Raw genomic sequence first — 18,453 nt, 5'->3', positions numbered from 1 at the left:
AGCCTTATTGAAGGCATATCTAATAATTATTATTGAGTTAATTAATAATGAACTTAAGCACCATGTGCCCGGCCCTGTTCTACGCACTGGGGTAGATGCAAGATGATCTGGTTGGACATCTCCTAAGCCCCCCCTCCTTTCCTCTTCTCCCACTCCCTTCGTCTCCCTTACACCCTGTTCTCCCCCCCTCCCAGCCCCACAACATTTATGTACATGTCTGTAATTTTTTATTTTAATCTCTCCTTTCCCTCTAGACCGTAAGTTCGTTGTGGGCAGGGAATGTGTCCGTTTATTGTTGTATTGTACTCTACCAGGCGCGTAGTACAGTACTCTGCACAGTTAAGCCCTCAAATACAATTGAATGAATAAATGGAGGCCAAAAAAACCGGAAGGCAGATAGTCACCTAGCCTATGTTGAAGACCTGGCCCAGAGAGCAGGCTGCTGGACGAGAAAGGGCCAAATCGGGAAGTAATAATGATAGTAATATGGTGGTATTTGTTAACCATAATTTGAAAGATTGTGGAGAAACACCTGACTGGTTTAAAAGTAGAGACGGGTGGACGCAGGCAGAACTTTTGGACATGGCAACCCTGGGAACATAATAATAATAATGTTGGTATTTATTAAGCGCTTACTATGTGCCGAGCACTGTTCTAAGCGCTGGGGTAGACACAGGGGAATCAGGATGTCCCACGTGGGGCTCACAGTCTTAATCCCCATTTTACAGATGAGGTAACTGAGGCACAGAGAAGTTAAGTGACTTGCCCACAGTCACACAGCTGACAAGTGGCAGAGCTGGGATTTGAACTCATGACCTCTGACTCCAAAGCCCATGCTCTTTCCACTGAGCCATGCTGCTTCTCTAAAGCATCCTCATCCCCCCACCCCCCAGGCTGGGGTTCTAAATGCTCACTCGGCCATCCCTCTCTGCAGAGAAAGGGTGAGGAGAGTGGAGCCATCGACTGCAACTGTCCCCACCCCCTCCATCCACCCCACCCCTAAAGAAAGGCTGCAGGCCAGAGAAGGGAGGGGAGGGGACGGACAGCCCTCCAGAGTCGGACCAGCCTCCCCAGGGGATGGGTCCCATTTCGCAGTCCCGCATTTTACCCAGCGGACGCTTCCAGATGGAAGGAAGCCTTTCAAAAGGAGACAATGCTCCAGGTCAGACCTGGAGTCTGGGAAGGAGAGGGCAGGGAGAGGAATCAAACCACAAAACCAGACACACATACAAACTGGTGTCACAAGAAATTGGTCTTTAGTTTAAAAAAAAAAATACATAAAATGAGAACAGTCTCATTTGGAGCGAAGGTGCAAGCAGCCGCTGTAACACAAATCCACGGCAGTTTTACCATAGGAAACATTACGGCACATTTACAAATGTACAAATCGAGGATTCAAAAGACAGGAAGGCTAAAAACCAGTCGGCACTGTTACCCAAGGAAAGGAAAATCCAACCCAAACAAGCAGAGGCTGAAACTTTATTGTGCAAGAACAAAATTAAATAAAAATTTTAAAAGTCAAATACAATTTAAAAATCCCAAGCCCAGCTCCCCAGGTCCATCATGGGAGCTGTGGAGCTGAACTTGGAACCCTGGTCTTAGGCAGGGAGGAGGAAGACTTAGCCACCACCTCTCACCCTCCCTCTGCCTGGAACAGCGGAAACATTTCCCCAAAGCAACTGCAATTTAAAATAAAATAAAATAAAAAAATAAAAAATAAAAAAAGCCATTTTCAACAGCTTCCAGAGACCTACTCAAGTTCTTATCCAGGTAAAAAAAAATTAAAAATAAAACAAAAAGGCAGAGTTTGGAATGCACGTGATGGTTGGGTTGTGGGTGTTACGCGGGATGCTAAAGGGAGTCGAGGTGGACGAGAGATCTCTGGATCCCAGAGCCCTAGGTTATCGGATCCCGACGCATAGCTCTGAGAGCCAAAGGAAAGACGATGCTAGAAGCTGCTGGATGAAAGGAGCCAAATGAGAGGCTGGGAAGGGAGTTCAGTAAAATTGAAGTTGATGATGACCATGCTAATGAATTCCATTGGGTCCCCCAAATTCTGAGACACTCCCGCCACTCCGTGGGCAACCCAATTTACTTCCCAATGGCCAGGGAAAGGCTCCCCACTGCCCAAATTGGCCTCCTAGCAGCAGCTGGTGCCAAAGCATCTCCTTGTCCTTTGACTCTTGGACAAGCCCCAGCTCCTCGTTCTTTGATTCTCAAACCAGAAAGTAACGGGTGCCCTCTCCCCTCCTGGCTAGAAAGAGATGCTGGTCCCACTTCTCTTGGAATTTTCCCCTCAGCTCTTTGAAGGGAGTTCAGGGAGTCACTGGCAAGTCTTTCAGCTGGGTCTCAGAACTCATGGGAAGTTCATGGGAAGAGGAAAATCCTAAACCAAATGTCCCCGAGATGGGCTTGATGGAAGGACAAAACCCATCTAAAACCATCTGGTTCCTGCTGCCCTCTCCATTCCAGGGCATGGAGGGGGGGGAAAAAAAAAAAAAGATGGGTGCTTCTATCAACTCAGCCACTCTGTACCACCTTCTGTCTTCATGTTAACATGCAACTTCGGACCCTCAGCATTTAAACCAGAACTCAAACATCAAAAAGAGAAAAAAAAGGGGGGGGATTCCCACCCACCAAGGGTGGGGAAACAGAAGACAGACTTAAAAGAAACAACCCCAAACCCTAGATAGTTGCCTATAAAAGGGCTTGGGGAGGGAGGCTAAATTTTGTCATATTATGCTCAGTTATCTTACTGCTTATCCACTGACAGCATCAACTCAGCTAAGAAGCAAAACATTTAGCTCTCACAGTTAAGTAAAGATGCTAGAACAGACTCAGCGTTGAGGCGGACTTGGTCTGGATGGAGGGCCGGCACGGCACGCTGCTCGGAGCCCATCAACCGCTGCCCTCCCCACCCCTTTGGGTCAGCTATTTCGGCTCACCCCTTCCCTCCCGTTGTGACAGGAAGAGACGGTTGAGGAAACGCAGTAACCGCGTTGCCAGATACGGCCGTACAACCAGCTGAGAGAAATCTCACCAGGAGCTGCGGCTTCTCCAAAGCACGGTTCTCTACAGCACTGGCCAGGCTTGGCAGGACCCGGGACCGAGAAATTAGATTCTCCTTTGGTGACTGGCTCCCTGAAGTGGATCCAGGAAGTTCGAGGTTTTCTAGGGCTCCTACCATGTTGGCGACCCCACTAGCCCTGCCCCTCTGCATTTTCCCAACAAATGCACAGTATCTACTGCAGAAGCTTTTGAACGCTAGATGAAACGTTACATCGAAGTCATTATGGGCTACTCACAGGATTTGCTACTCTAATTGTCACCATGCAGTCAGAAAATGGTGAGGTGGGGGGGACGGGGGGGAGGAGGGGAGAAAGCAGGGGGAGGAGGTTGCCCTCCCTTGCTTTCCCAGCTGGAGCTTTAGAACACTGGCCCATTCCTCCCCCCGCCCCCCTTCCCCATGCTTTTAGGTTTATAATTTTCTTTACACCTACCCTGTGTGTATGTCAGTGTTTGCTCTTGTGGTGTCCCAGGGAAAGACTTCTTGCCTACCACTGCCCGATTGCTTCCCTTCCTCCTCCAAAATAATAAGGTTGCAGCACCTCCTCCTCCCCCATGTGGCCAGCATCGCTCTGGCTGCCAGGATAACCCAAAAACCAAGTTCCCTTTTAGGTTTTTTTTCCCTCTTTTTTTGGAGGGGGGAGGGGAAGGGCCTAGAAGCTCCCCGTTTAGAAAATGATCATGGAGGTTCCCCCAGTCCACAGAAATGTCAGTAAAGCCGGGAAGGCATTTGTTTTTGAGTCCCACTTCGTCCTCCCTAACCCCCCATTAACAGGGCACTACAACACCTGGACGCAGATGAGCTCTAAGTTTCCCCTCCCAAGGCAGACAGGAACCTGGGAGAGAGCAGTGGGGAGAGGAGAGGAGAGGGGAAGAGAGAGAAACAAAGAACAAGAAGAAAGGAAGAGAGAGGATAACTATCAGGCCTGCTCTATATGCCCCCTGGGGTCTCAGATTATCCTCCACCCTCTCCTCACCTATCTCCAAGGTAGAACAATGGAGGCCAATCTAATTGAAAGTGCCCAGGGGCACTGATGAGAACTAGGGGGCAAAGCTAACCCACGGTCTCAATAAGCCCCGCCCCCACCCTTCCCCCAGGAGGTGTACTGGGTAAGGAGGGAGGGGCTGGGAACAGAAGGAGAACCACCAAACCCAGCAGGTGGAACAGGGCCTCCCCAAACCACAGCTTTCGGTGTCTGGCTTTAGGGGTGGGGCACTAAGTGTAGCCAACCGGCTGCCAGCAGGCAGAGCAGACACATTAACCCCATACTCACCTAGTACGGTCTCTCCGCTTTAACTAGACCCCATAGAATGCAGCTAATCTGTCCTTCAGCAGAGGTGGGAACTGCTCCGAGAACTGCTGCCAGTTCTCTTGTCCCACTTGGTCTTTGAAGCCATGGAGTATCTGAGAGGGTAGACGAGAAAGCCGGGGTTTCAGAGGTGATCGGCCATGAGCCGGTGCTTCACTAGCCCCTCCCAGAACAAGATTAGTGGCTGTTTTCTCCCCGCAACCCCCAGGACACTCTGGCCTCTCAAGACATCCACCCCCCCTCCACCCCCGCCCTGAAAATTTTCCAGTCGATTCCAAGCCACGGGGAATTACCTTATAAAACATGTCACGCAGGTCATCCTTAGGATTCACCCAGGAAGCTACCGCGTCACAGAAGAAAATAAAGTCCTGAAACACAGAATCCCCCCGACGGCCCCCAACGGGCTCGTGAGCCGCTGTCCAATTGGCACAGGGCCTAACCCCCAGGCCCAAACCCACTCGAGTTAGAATTGGGCCGCCCATATTACTTACTACTTTCCTCAATGGAGGCTCCCCCCACCCCCCCCATTGGACAAAGGGAATGAATACTCGACAGGCAGCCCTTCTGCTCCTTCCATTACCTGCACAACACCCCCAGGGTTCACCCCAATCATCATGCAGATGCCCCGGAAGGCAGAATCCTTCTCCTCATTGTCCCGGATGTTCCTGAGGGACGTACACCTGCAGGGAACACAGAGACCTGGCGGCTCAATGGGTGGTAGTGGGGGAGGACGTTTGAAGAGAACCGGGCCTCAGAGAGGGGAAGTCGAGAACCGAAACACACCCACCAGGGCCGGATGAACTGCTGGAGCATGGGGGCGACTTCCTGCGGGCACACGCAGCCCAGGCGTCCGATGGTGATGGCTGCAAGGGCAGATAGACCCGTCGGGCCACCCGAAAGCCCGAGCGGCCCCCGGGACCGGACGAGGGGGAGGGGGGTGGGGAGGGGGCTTCGGACTGGAGCACAGAGCCTCTTGCCCCCCAGCTCCAGGAGAGTCCTCACAAAGGGGAGCAGATCCCAGCTGGGCTGCACACGGCCCCAGGCCCCAGTGGGGGCTCACAGACTCCGGTACCTGTTTCGGGAGCTGGTCCGTCCATCCCCAGGGCCTGGGCCGGAGTGGGTTCTCACCGAGAGGCCCTCGGGCAACTAACAGCCTCCACGCCCCCTAAGGCCGTGTTACCCAGGGACCAGGCCTGGGTTACCAGCCTGATTGGGGCGGGGGGAAGGGGGCAGCCAGAGCTGCCCACCTGTATTCTCTAGGAGTGTCTTGGGGGTATTGGGTCGGTTGATGATCTCCACCAAGTTGTTGAGAACCATCTGCACATAAGGCTGCATCTCTGCTCCTGCAGGGGATGAGAAGCCCGTTAACAGCATCACGCCCGGCCCCACCTCGCCTCAGCCAGACCACCCTGGGCTGCCCGGGAGACCCCGAAGTCCCAAACGCTTGCTTACCCATCTGCATGCAGATCTCCCCAATGGCCCAGGTGGCATTGTTGCACACAGAGATGAATTCTGGGTTTAGGTTGGTGCCCAGAATTGGCATGAATTCAGCTGAGGAAGCAGAGGGAGGGAGGAGTGAGAAGAGGAGATGTTCGGGCCTGGGGGGAGGAGGAACACGGGGGGAAAAGGACAAAAAGGCCCAGAGAAGCAGCTCTGCTAGCAATCAACTCCCCAGAAGAACAAGGCGGGGGGTGGAAGAGGTGGTATTTGGAAAAATCCCTAAGAGGCCACTGTCCTCCCCAAAGAAGCCTCCTGCAAAACATTTGACCCTCTACCCTCAGAGCCTTCAAGTGACCGTTGTTTGTCATTGAAGGAGGGGGAGCAGGAGGGTGTAGCCAATCACCTGTGAAGCCACGGTTGCCAAGCCTGCGGAGCCCATGGTAAAAGTACTGTCAAGGTCCCAGGATACCCCCCACCAGGGGCAGGGAGGGGATGGATGGGATGGGTCACGAGCACCTACCGATACAAGGCTTAACGTGCATAAAGCAGGCTTTGGTGAGGTCTCCCAGGAGGGCAAAGGAGCTCTGCCGAACCTCTGGCATGGTGTCCTGTGGAGGATGGGAGATGGTAGGTCTGAGGCCGTAAAGGGGAGGGTGGAGGGTTTGAGCAGAGGGAAGAGAGAGAGACTGCACGAACCTGCATGCACTGGAAGAGCAAGGTCATGATGTTGCTGCGGGCAACCAGCTGCTCCACATGACAGCCCAGCCCCTCGGCCAACCCACTCAACAAATCCAACGCCACGATCATGAAGTCCTTATCGGGAGCCTCATACTGGTCTGGGTGCTGGCTGTACATCTGGGACGGGAAAACCCAGGAATGATTTCCGGAGGCCTGGCCCCGGAGACCCAGCCCGGACACCAATCCTCGGAGAGACTCTTCAGGCACCTACCATGGCCTGGGCCAGAGTTTTCTGGACCAGGGTGACGCAGCGCTGATAGACAGGCTCGCAGTAGGGTAGGAAGCCACTCTGGAGGGCCGTGGCCACAGACGACAGACACTGGAGAGGCGGGAGGGAGAAAGGACCATGGGATACCCTGCCGGCAGGGTAAAGGCGGCTAGCTGAAGCCCACAGCCCAGAGGTTCCTACCCCCAAGGGAATGGGGGCTCACCCCCGATTTCCCTCCCCAGACCCTAGGACTCGCCCACCTACGGTGCCCAAAGGCAGAGGGATTGGCCAAAAGAGCCCACAGACGCCAGCCCAGGACCGTGAGGACAGTGGGTAAGAAGCCCTAAGGGAGACAAGACAGAACCTCCCCTTCCTTCCCCGACTGACCTCCAGCAGCGGAAAGAGATCTTTGTCCTCATCCTTGAGCTCATTCCACTTCTGGATCAGGGGGGGCATCAGCTTCTGGATATATTCCTGGGGTGGCAGGATAATCAGGGAGGGGCAACAACGGGGGAGCAGGTCAGCAGTGGGTTCTGGCCACCCAGGGCTCACCCCCCCATTCCCAATGAGGTGGCTGGCGCCAGCCTCCTTACCAACTGATTGAGATGGTGCCCAACGGAATCAGCCAGCGTGCCGATGGCATCGTACAGGATCAGCAAATTCTTATGCTGGTACTTGCCGAAGGCAAACACGAGGGTGTCCAGGATGAAGCTCAGGTAGGGGACCAGCTCTGTGCAGGCCTCCTCCTCCAACGTGGCAAACGCACTACAGGAGGGAGTGGAAAAGGAGGGGAAGAGGTAAGGCAGAGTCTCCTCCAAGAGACCTTCCCCAACTAAGCCCTCATCTGCCCTGCTCCCTCTCCCTTCTGCATCACCCGTACACTTGGATCTGTCCCTTTCCAGCACCTGATGTTCACCCCACCCTCGGTCCTTCAGCACTCATGTAAAGACCGGTAATTTCTTTTAACCGTCGGTCTCCCCCCTCTAGACCGTAAGCTCCTCGAGATCAGGGAACATGCCTACCAACTCTGTTGTACTGTACTCTCCTGAGCACCCAGTACAGCGCTCTGCACACAGTAAGCGCTCAGTCGATACCACTGATCACTTGTGTATATCTGTGTGTATTAGTTATTACTCTATTTTATTAATGATGTGTATACATCTATGATTCCATTTATCTATTTTGAGGTATCGATGCCTGTTTACTTGTTTTGTTTTGCTGTCTGTCTCCCCCTTTTAGACTGTGAGTCCACTGGTGGGCAGGGATTGTCTCTATCTGTTGGTGAATTATACATTCCAAGCACTTAGTACAGTGCTCTGCACACAGTAAGCACTCAATAAATATGACTGAATGGATGAATGAATGAATGATCAAATCGCAAGCCTGCCCAGAATGCCACACAGATCAGAAGGAAGCAGGGGAAAGCCAAGGAAAGGAAGAGGAGCTTACGATTCACTCGATCCCCACTCCTCGAGGGCGGGGATCGGGTCTACTAACTCTACCGTCCTCTCCAGAGTGCTTAGTAAGGGAATCTGCGCACAATAAATACCACTGATCGAGAGACTGACGCCTCTGTCCTATGGCACTTCAGCTGAGCTAGACAGCGGCCGTGACTACTAGGGGCCAGTCAACTGAGCGCGCTCGGGACCAGAACCGGACGACTCCTGAAGAGACCGGCCCAAAATCTCGCTTCCACTTATTCATCACAGCCGGAACCAAGCAGGGCCCCTCCACAAAGACCTAACTGCATTCGCCTGAGTCCCTGCCCTCTCCCCGCCCCCCCCAGAGCATTACCTGCAGGCTGCCTCTTGCACCCGCTTGTTGCCATCCAGGATGCGCTTCAGCAGTTCTGTCATCAAGGGTTTGAGGTGCATGTCGGGAGGCTGACTCACCACCCAGTGCGCATAGCGGCTCAGGGTCCAGCAGGCGATGGAGCGTACCAAGGCCTTCTTGTCTGACAGGCACTGGATCAGGTGGGGGATGAGTTCCGGCAAGTAAGGGACCATGCCCTGCATGCACCCTGGCAGGACATTGGGGAAGAGACAGGAAGGGATCAGTCAGTCGATCGTATTTACAGAGGGTTTACTGTGTGCAGAGCATTGTACTAAGCGCTTGGGAGAGAACAATATAACAGACCCATTCCCTGCCCACAACGAGCTTACTGTCTAGGGAGCATCTAGAGCATCCAGCCACATTCATTTATTCATTCAATTTCTGTGTGCAGAGCACTCTACTAAGTGTTTGGGAAAGAATATAACAATATAAGAGACACATTCCCCGAGCTCATACTCTAGAGGGAGCATGGTCGAGTGGCAAAAGCCCAGGCTTGGGAGTCACAGGACGTGGGTTCTAATCCTGGCTCCGCCACTTGTCTGCTGTGTGACCTTAGGCAAGTCACATCACTTCTCATTGCCTCAGTTCCCTCATCTGTAAAATGGGGATTAAGACTGTGATCCCTGCGTGGGACAACCTGATTACACTGTATCTACCCCAGTGCTTAGAACAGTGCTCAACACATTGTAAGCGTGTAACAAATACTACAGTAATAATAATCGAGAACATCCAGCCACATTCATTCATTCAATCGTATTTATTGAGCACTTACTGTGTTCAGAGCACTGTACTAAGCGTTTGGGAGAGTACAGTACAACAGTAAACAGACACATTCCCTGCCCACAAGGAGCTTAATCTAGAGGCGGCCCTGGGGACCTCCCTTGGCTGCCCAAGCCCCTTCAGCACTCACCCTCTGCAATTGCCCCGAGCACTAGAATCCCAGACTCCTTGATGACCCATTCGGGATGGAAGAGTAACCTCTTGAGCAAAAGCAGCAGATGGGGCAGCAGCTCTTCCCGAAACACATTGGCCAGGACGTCCAGTGCGGCAGCTGAGCACTTTCCTGTGCATAGGGAGAAAGAACCAAAAGGCCGAGAGAAATCGTCACCCGACAGAGAGACAGACCCTTCCCCTTTGCCCTCTCCGGCAGCGTCTCCCACCCCCACGCACTCAGGTTCCAGTCCGAGAGGGTGTCGTCGTCGTCGTCATCTTCCTCGACATCCTCGGGATCCTCGGGACGTTCCTCCTCGTGCTGCAGCGTCACCGTGCGGGACTTGTGGAACCGCGGCTTGATGTCCTGCTCGCTGTCGGGTACGGCTTCATCCTCCTCCACGTCCCCCTGCGCGTGGAAACTCGGGACCCTCACTCCAGGCAGGCAGACCGAAAGCCCTGTGACACCGATGGGGTCCCGAGACCCGGCACCCCCCACCCCGGCCGTGTCGAGCTGTACCTTGAGCAAGATGATGTCGACTTCCGAATATTTCATCCTTTTTACCAAGATGGGAATCAACCTGTGGGAGGAGGGGGGCGGGAAAAGAGAGGGAGCCTGAGCCCCAAGTCAGGCTCGTGTCAGGAGGATGGGCGGGGAAGGGGAGAATGGCTGCGGGCACACCCCGTGACCCCAAGAAAGGGCCCACTGAGGCCGCAGCAGCTGACTGGGTCTCGCTGCTAACTGGCCAATCGTGTGTGACAGAGTGACAGACCCCAGAGCAACTGAGGAGAAGGTGGTGGCGGCAGCTATCTGAGGTGCCCGGGGAGGAGAGGGAAGCGCCGCAAGCCATTCCAGCTTGGAAGGGGAACCGGGTCCCTGGGAGCCCAGGACTCACTGCACCAGGTGTGACGACAGGACCTCCTTGCATATGGGTTGCTCTGCCAGTGTTAACCAAAACTCACAGGCCTCCAGGGCCACGTTCTCATCATTGTCTTGAGTTCTCTGCAGCATGTACTAAGGGAACAGAGCAGGGAGTTCAGCAGACACTCAGAGGTGGAGAGACCGGCAGGGAGGAACGAAAATCCAGCCTTGTTGCCCTGCTGGACTGCTCGAAGCGCTGCCCCTCACCCCCCCACGCACACTGGCACCTGGGGGGATGGGATGGGAGGGGGGATTTTGGTGTAACACAAGCTCACCTGGATGATACTGTGCATGTGTGGAATCAGTCGGTCAATCCGCACCTCCAGCAGCATGACCAGTGCCCGGCACACATTCTTCCGCACTTCGGGGTCCTCATCCACCGCCAAGGCAAAAAGATGCTGCACTTGGGAACGGGGGGCGGGGGAGCGATGGGGGAGAGGAGAAGAGAAAGGTGAGGCCCAGAGCTCACAAAGGTGAAGCAGGGACGGGCCCAGAGCCACTTAGCCAGGGGTAGCACCTGGGGAGGTCCCCTGGGAGGTGATCCTTCCTCGCTTCCAGGAGCAGTGGCCCTGGAGGACCCCAAGCCAAGGCCACCCAGGAGGGACCCGAGTCCAGGGCGTGGCCTGGTCTTCCCTCCATTCCCCCACCCCCGCAGCTGGGCCAGGCCCCCTTTACCCACCTCAATGAAGGTGTCAATGTTGTCCATTAGAGCCTGAGCCCGGTCCATGATGAACTGGTTCACACAAGCAATGGCATGGGACCTAGGGGTGGGACGGAGGGACCCGCCCGGGTCATTCCCTGTCCCCCTCACCTGCCGAGAGCTGCCACTTAAGGGAGGGCAGCCAAGAGCAATAAGGGGGAGACACCAAGGTGTGAGGGGCAGAGAAGGCGAGAGCCTGGCCCCTTTGTCTCATCTCCTCCTGGACCCGGGGCTGTTACTTCCTTTAGGCTCCATCCACTGCCTCTATGGCAAGAAGCCCCTCTGCCCTCCATCTCCCTCTTGTACTTCACGGCTTCCAAGGAGCCTTCCGAAGACCCCCTCGGCTTCATTCCTCTCCTCCCCTGCCACCCGCCTCAGAAAAGCCTGGCTCGTGCTCCCTATCATCCCCTCTCCCCTCCCTGCATCTCCAGGAGGCAGCAGAGTGTTAGGAGACCAGACTGGTTAGTGCTTGGCGAAAGGCGCAGGGACTCGCGAGTCTCTGGTCAAGAAGCCACCATCTTGGAGCACGGGGAGGAGGAGCGGGAGGGACAGACCACTCTACACACCGAATCTTGGGGCTACAATGCTTGAAGAATTGCAGGAACTTGGGGATCATGATGTTCAGAGGCCTGTTGAGCGCGTCGCTGTCCAGGAGCTCTGACGAGTCCTCACAGATTTTCTGCAAAGCCCCAAAGGCTCCCTGTGCAGAGAGGAGATGGAGACGTGGAGCCCGCAGAGGGCATGCTGGCCCCGGGGAAGAGGGCAATCTGCAGCCTGGGGCAGCTTGCTAAGCCTTAAAGAGGGCAGGCCAGCCCCCGGAAGACCAAGGTCCCTAGGGCTCCAGCCCAACCCACCCCCTGCCACCTACCCACCTCACAGGTGTTGTAGTCCTCAGAGTTAAGTAAGTTGCAGAGCTGGGGAAGCAGTTCTGGCCACATCTGTAGCTCCCCCTTGGAAGCAATAGTAGTGATGAGGATACCTGAGGAAGTGGGGAAAGACAACAGGAGTGGCTGTCACAAACCTTCCCAAGCCACTGATTCTGACCAGGCTCGCCGACAGTCCTGGAAACCATGGATGCCCCCCCACGTCCCCCCATAGGCCCAGCCCATCAAAGCCCCGTCACGCCGATATCTTGGGTCTAAATCACTCGGCCCCGGTCCAACAAGGGAGAAACCTGAGCCCAGCTCAATGGTTGTTTTCCTTCATATTGGGACTTGGCTTTAAGGGTGGAGAAGGTCGAAGGGGGAATGTCTAGCCCAATGAGTTAATGGGACTTGTAGTCTCAACAGGCTCTATGAGGCTTTTGCATGCGTTGGGCAACATCCCAGCTGCTGGGGGGGTTGGGGGCAGGGTGAATGTGTGTGCGTGCCCTCAAAGCCCAAGCCAAGTCTAGCTTGCCTTTCCACTGTCTAGACCAGTTCTGGACTTTCCCAAGGGCTCCACTCCTGGAGTTCTGTTGCACCAGAGTGGCTTAGTGGATAGAGCATGGGCCTAGGTTCTAATCCCGGCTCTGCCACGTGTCTGCTGTGTGACCATGGGGTAGTCACTTAACTTCTCTGTGCCTCAGTTCCCTCATCTGTAAAATGGGGATTAAGAGTGTGAGCTCCATGTGGGACAGGACTGGGTCCACCCGATTAATCTGTAACTACCCCAGCACTTGGAACAGTGCCTGGCACATAGTAAGCGTTTAACGAGGACCATAGTTATTATTATTATCACCAGCCCAAGTGCAGCTGTGTGCTTGGAGTGCTTGAATTCCTGAGGAAATCCCAGCAGCCCAGACACCACTGTGCCAGTGCAAAGCCACCAGACACAGATGATATACCACAGCTGCAATACCACAGCCCCGCGCCACGCAAACCGGCTCAAAATTGGTGGGTTCTGGGGGCCCCAGAGTGGTCCAGGACTGCTCCACACCCGGCCCGAGGCTGTTCCCAGGTCCGTTTGCCACTCTACCGGCCCTGGCCTCCGCTTACCAATGGTGGCTCGGATAAGAGAGGAGGAGTCGCCAATGTTGTTGAGGCACTCCTGCTTGATGAAATCAGCCACGAGCGGAGGGAAGCTCTGGTAATGAGCCTTCACGTTGTTCTTCAGGATCAGGCCGCTGAGGGATCGGGTTGGCTCATCTGGGAAAAGATAACGGGCCACTAGAGAGCAAGGGAGGGAGGGGACCTCCACAACAGGCGTCACGCTAGCTACACAGAACCCCTCATCAGGCACTTGACTTTTAAACTTAGGAGGTGACCTGGGTAGGCTGTCTCACCTACTCCTCAGAACTGGACAGATCAAGCTGGCAAGTTCCTCGCCTCCGAGTGGCCCCCTTCCGGAGTTATCTACTGCAAAGGAAGTCACTCCCCTTTATATTCTTAGAAGGTGGGGAGGAGAGGTGAGGGAGGGATGGGTTGAAGAGTCCGGAGGCTCCATCCAAAGACTCCGAGCCTGTCACGGGGGCCTAAACTGCTTCACAGCCCCTCCGAGATGCTGTCGGCTCCACACGAGCAAGAGAGGCTCTCCCCCACCGCGGTAGTTGAGCCCCAGCCTCTGCCCCGGTTTGCTTCCTGCCCAGAGGAATGGTAGAGTTGGTCACCCAGCCTCGCCGCCCCCCATTAAAAGCAAGCCATAGAGACCACCGCATGCCCTACCCACAGGCGTGCTGGCCCCACCCGCTTCTTCTGAGGTTTCTTCTACAAGAAGGAGCACAACAAAACTCTAGAGCCACCTGAACATTGTTCCCCTGGGCCAGTTGGGCAAGCAAAGCAGAGCAGGGCAGAACGTCCTGCTCCGCCACTGGCCGCGGGACCAGGTACCGGCACACCAAGAAACGAGGCATCCTGGGCTCCCAGTTCCTTACTCTGAGAATCAGTGATCTGACTTCCCAACTGCTCAGGAATTCAGGGGAGACCAGATCACTTGCGAAGGAGCCGCAGTCTCCTTAAAATAACCCCTCCGAAGCAGCGAGCAATAAACCGAGCCCTCAGGAGGGCAGGAAGCCAGACCTCCGGGAGGTTACCTGGATACCTATTGACTACCGGCGGGGATCCATCCCCTCTCCTTTTCCCCTCAGGGTCCAGGATGAGGGGGGAGTCAAAGAGACAAGGAGCTAAAACAGACCTTCGGTTTTCAGCCGTGTCAGGACGAAAATCAGGTAGTTATTGAAATCAGGAAACTGGTTTAGTTGCTTCAGTTTCTGCAAAAAGGGGGTTAAGGACAAGCCACATGCCCCACCGTGTAGTGGAAAGGGAGATGCTGTCAAAGGAAATCATCCAGGGGGTCAGCCCCACACATGGAAGTCCCTGTCTTCCCTGCAGCTCTCAGAGGCAGGGAGCACTTTTCCCCCACCTCATCGAAGCCCTCTGGCTGGACTCAAACACACACTCCCACCCTGCCCCCACCACACGCATGAGAAACTGAGAGTAGGGGATACCCCACTTTGTTACCACCACCCAGCAACAGCATCAGGATCATTCCCAACCAGATCTGCTAACAATTCTGTGAGCTGGGAATGGTTTCCCTGCTCATTACAAGAGTTCTGTACAACCCTTTTTCTAGCAGAATTACACCCCATGCAGAAGCAGAAACACTTCACAGAGAATGGGAGGGAACTCGGCAGCAGTAACAGCCTGTGACCCAATGCATAAGTGAAAAACAGCATCTGTGCTGTAGAGACGGTCTTCATATCCCAAACCCGGCAATTCCTGCAGTCAGAGCCAAAGAAATGGACCCACCACAGGGGAAGCTAATTCAGCAAAAGGATACATCCTGGACAATACGCTGGGTGGCCGTGTTTGGAGACTGGGAGTCCTTAAGCAGCTGGAGAACTTGTTTAAGTCCTTGCTCATCTGGCTGCCACTCCATTCTGGGGAGTTCAGACTGTGAGATAGAGGGGCTGTGGGTTACCGAAGGGAGAGCGTGTGGAAGTGCAAGGTAGGGAATCTCACGGGGCTGGGTGGACAAGGCCCATTTTGGGCCGTTGAACGGGCCAGGCCCCACCCAGCATGGCCTAGTAGAAAAAGGTCCTCTGAGTCCCAGACCTGGGGTCTAACCTTGGCTCTGCCACCACCTACTGTGTGACCCTGGGCAAGTCACTTGACTTCTCTGTACCTTAGTTTCCTCATCGGTTAAAAAGGGGATTAAATCCTACTCCCTCCTACTTAGACTGTGAACCTCATGTGGGACAGGACTGTGTCCGACCTGCACGTTTAATATTCTTGGCATTCATAAGAATGACGATGTCAATTGCCTTTCAGAGTGAAGCAGGTGGGAAGCAATTGGAAATTATTCCCAAAGAAAGTGGTATAGCTCAAAAATATCACCCAGTTTATAAGGGGATTGGATAAATGCATGGCCAAGAGATCCATAAGGGGTTACTGGCATAATGGCTACGGCACAGGCCTGGGAGTCAGAAGGTCACGGGTTCTAATCCCAGCTCTGCCACTTGTCTGTTTTGTGACCTTGGGTGGGTCATTTTACTTCTCTAGGCCTCAATTACCTCATCTGTAAAATGGGGATGGAGACTGGGAGCCCCACGTGGGACAGGGACCGTGTCTGCCCCGATTTGCTTGTATCCACTCCAGCGCTTAGTACAGTGCCCGACACATAGTAAGTGCTTAACAAACACCACAGTCACTATCAGTGGGAAAGTTGGGGATTTTTGATGGGCCCATCCCAAAACAAATATTTGAATCAATGTCACAGAGCTTCTTTAAGTGCCACCATCAGAGACAGAATGGTGGGGCTGAATGGACCACTGGCAGTGCTGCGACAAGCACTGCGGCCGCAGTTCTAACGGTGGGGTGGCCCGACTCACACTGGCCTACTGATACTGAACACCCCGGCAGATATTTGGGAGCATCTCTCTCCCGGCCAAGACCACCGGGCCACAGATAGGGTGGAACTATCCAGTCCCCCAAAAAGCAGGGTGAGCCAGGACGGACAGGCAAGAATCACTGAACAGTTAGTTCACCATGGGTTCTAATCCCAGCTCGGCCACTTGTCTGCTGTGTGACCTTGGGCAAGTCGCTTCACTTTTCCGTGCCTCAGTTTCCTCATTTGTAAAAGGGGGATTAAGATTGTGAACCCCACAAGGGACAGGAGCTGTGTCCAGCTGATTACCTTGTATCTACTCCGGTGCTTAGCACATAGTAAGCACCTAATAAATACCATTATTATTATTACCCATTCCTGTCCCACCCCTACTCCCAAGTGCACCATGGGAAGAACAATGGGACCGGGCACATTCGAACGTAGCTTGGTGGACAGGGCAGAGGTTGTGGGTTCTAATCCTGGCTCCGCCACCTGTCGGCTGTGTGACTTTGAGCAAGTCACTTCGCTTCTCTGGACCTCAGTTACCTCATCTGCAAAACGGGGGACTGAGACTGTGAACCTCACGAGGGACAACCTGATTACTTTCTATCTACCCCAGCGCTTGGAACAGGGCTTGGCACCTAGTGAGCGCTTAACAAACACCATTATTATGATTGCCTCTCCAGGGTGCAGGCGCTGGAAAGGACCCCTTCCCTTGCGCCGCATCCCAAGGAAGAAGGTGGCCAGGAAGGGGGGAGGGCAGGCTGGGGGTGGGGGAGGGCGTCGGATCGACCCGAGTCCATCTTCTGGCGGGGAGGTGGGAATGGTCTCGCCTGTGCCGCCGGGAGGGCAAGACTTGGCCTCCCTCTTCCCTGCCACCTCTCCCGATCTCCTGGCGGCCCTGACTGCCCCTTCCGATCCCGAACAACCCCTTCCCCAAGGCCTTCCTCGCCGCCGTTCCGTTCCACCCTCCGCTTCCCGAACCCCCTCGGAAACCCTCCTACCCCCCTCCCTCGGCCCACCGGCCTGCTCCCCACCTCGACCGGGGCCCGATTTGTCCTCCTCACAGCTAAAACCCGTAACCCCGGGTTGGGGCCTGCTTCCTTCGCTAGACCGACCGCTGTCGGCCTCTCTTTCCCGGTAGGCCGCAGTCTAAGCCCCGATGCGGGGCGGGCGCGCTGGCCTGAGAAAACGGGAGAACCTGCTTTGAGTAGGAAGACGGAAGGAAGGAAGGAAGGAAGGAAGGAAGGAAGGAAGGAAGGAAGGAAGGAAGGAAGGAAGGAAGGAAGGAAGGAAGGAAGGAAGGAAGGATGGATGGATGCGGGGAGGAAAAGGATCGGGAAGGCGTAGGAGAGGCCGGGGCCACTCACCCGGCGGCGGCTCTTCACGCAGTGAGTCCTCCCGAGACAGATATCTACACACACACACGCAGATACCCAGAGGGTAGGGAGGCGGAGAGAAAGACTAAAGAAAACGCAATCTTACCTGAGCCGCCGCAGCTCCCGTCCCCGCCGTTCAAAATGTCCCTCCCTGACCAATCGAGCGGTTTCCCGGAACCGCGTAAAAAGGAAGCGAGGGACGAGCCGGGAGGGTCGGGGGTCATGTGACGGTGGAACCGCTCGGGAGGAGGAGGAGGAGGGCGGGGTGAGGGAGGAGGGAGAGGGAGATGGGGAATTGTCTGCCTCGTGACACTCGAGACTTCTGCGGGCCTGGGAGTCAGATGACCATGGGTTCCAATCCCCTCCTCCCCCTGCCACTTGTCTGCTGTGTGACCTTGGCCAAGTCGCTTCACTTCTCTATCCCTAGGTTTCCTCATCTGTAAAAGAGGGATTAAGACTGTCAGCCCCATGGGGGACAGGGCTTGGGTCCAACCCGATTTGCTTGTATCCACCCCGGGGTGTCGAACGGTGCCTGGCACATATGCTTAACACGTAGCATAATGATAATAATTAATAAGAATAATAACCCGGATCTCCTGGCTTGTAGGCCCGTGCTCTTTCCAGTAGGCCACGCTTCTTCTCATCTAGCTAGCCTCATGGGCCTGAAACAGAAATTCTTACCGAAGGGGAGGGGGAGAGGAAGGGGGGTCAGGGGGTGATTAGCAGCTCATGCCTCACCCTTCTTCCCAGCAGCCTATCACAGGAGAACAATAGTCAGGAACGATGGGTGAGGCCTGTGGAGTCCCAATCCACCCAGAGCACAGCAGTTGTCCTAACCCTTAAAGCCCTGGGGGCCTACGAGAAAAGCCTGTGCCTCTCCGGCACGTAAGCACCTAGGATGCAGCATGGCGTAGTGGCTAGAGCAGACGGTCCTGGGAGTCAGAAGGTCATGGGTTCTAATCCCGACTCTGCCACTTGCCTGCTTTGTGACCTTGGACAATGTCACTTAACTTCTCTGTACCTCATCTGTAAAATGGGGATCGAGACTGTGAGCCCAACCTGGGACAGGGACTGTGTCCAACCTGATTTGCTTGTATAATAATGTTAATATTGGTATTTGTTAA

General features: G+C 54.8%; 1 protein-coding gene across 2 annotated transcripts; it reads right to left on the bottom strand.

Annotated features, from left to right (window-relative positions):
* Positions 1-1,234: 1,234 nt before the first annotated feature.
* Positions 1,235-17,558, bottom strand: TNPO2 (transportin 2). 2 transcript variants are annotated; one of them, XM_029052665.2, is made up of 25 exons: positions 17,436-17,558; positions 14,904-15,017; positions 14,259-14,334; positions 13,124-13,273; positions 12,020-12,126; positions 11,714-11,847; positions 11,127-11,208; positions 10,723-10,845; positions 10,422-10,540; positions 10,046-10,106; positions 9,766-9,934; positions 9,506-9,658; positions 8,557-8,782; positions 7,356-7,527; positions 7,150-7,236; positions 6,766-6,873; positions 6,513-6,671; positions 6,337-6,424; positions 5,829-5,927; positions 5,624-5,719; positions 5,164-5,239; positions 4,957-5,056; positions 4,670-4,744; positions 4,341-4,471; positions 1,235-3,902 (listed from the first exon to the last, which is right to left on the bottom strand). In XM_029052665.2, exons 2-24 carry the CDS (start codon positions 15,000-15,002, stop codon positions 4,364-4,366), a joined length of 2,667 nt encoding a protein of 888 aa, XP_028908498.1. In that variant the 5' UTR covers positions 15,003-15,017; positions 17,436-17,558; the 3' UTR covers positions 1,235-3,902; positions 4,341-4,363. The 2 variants fall into 2 exon arrangements, with proteins under 2 accessions (XP_028908498.1, XP_028908499.1); XM_029052666.1 differs by lacking the exon at positions 17,436-17,558 and adding an exon at positions 17,321-17,399.
* Positions 17,559-18,453: the final 895 nt, after the last annotated feature.

The sequence above is a fragment of the Ornithorhynchus anatinus genome, chromosome X2 (genome assembly GCF_004115215.2).
Source record: "Ornithorhynchus anatinus isolate Pmale09 chromosome X2, mOrnAna1.pri.v4, whole genome shotgun sequence".
Taxonomy (NCBI): Eukaryota; Metazoa; Chordata; class Mammalia; order Monotremata; family Ornithorhynchidae; genus Ornithorhynchus; species Ornithorhynchus anatinus.
Note: the sequence above shows the minus strand (reverse complement) of the source record. Positions and strands in the feature narration are given on the sequence as shown.

Coding starts and splice junctions, on each gene's coding strand:
- TNPO2 (XM_029052665.2), bottom strand. CDS start 15,002: ATGGAGTGGCAGCCAGATGAGCAAGGACTTAAACAAGTTCTCCAGCTG. Junction 5,720..5,828: donor GGAGATCTGCATGCAGATGG/GTAAGCAAGCGT, acceptor CATCCCCTGCAG/GAGCAGAGATGCAGCCTTAT. Junction 4,745..4,956: donor ACCCTGGGGGTGTTGTGCAG/GTAATGGAAGGA, acceptor TCTGTGTTTCAG/GACTTTATTTTCTTCTGTGA.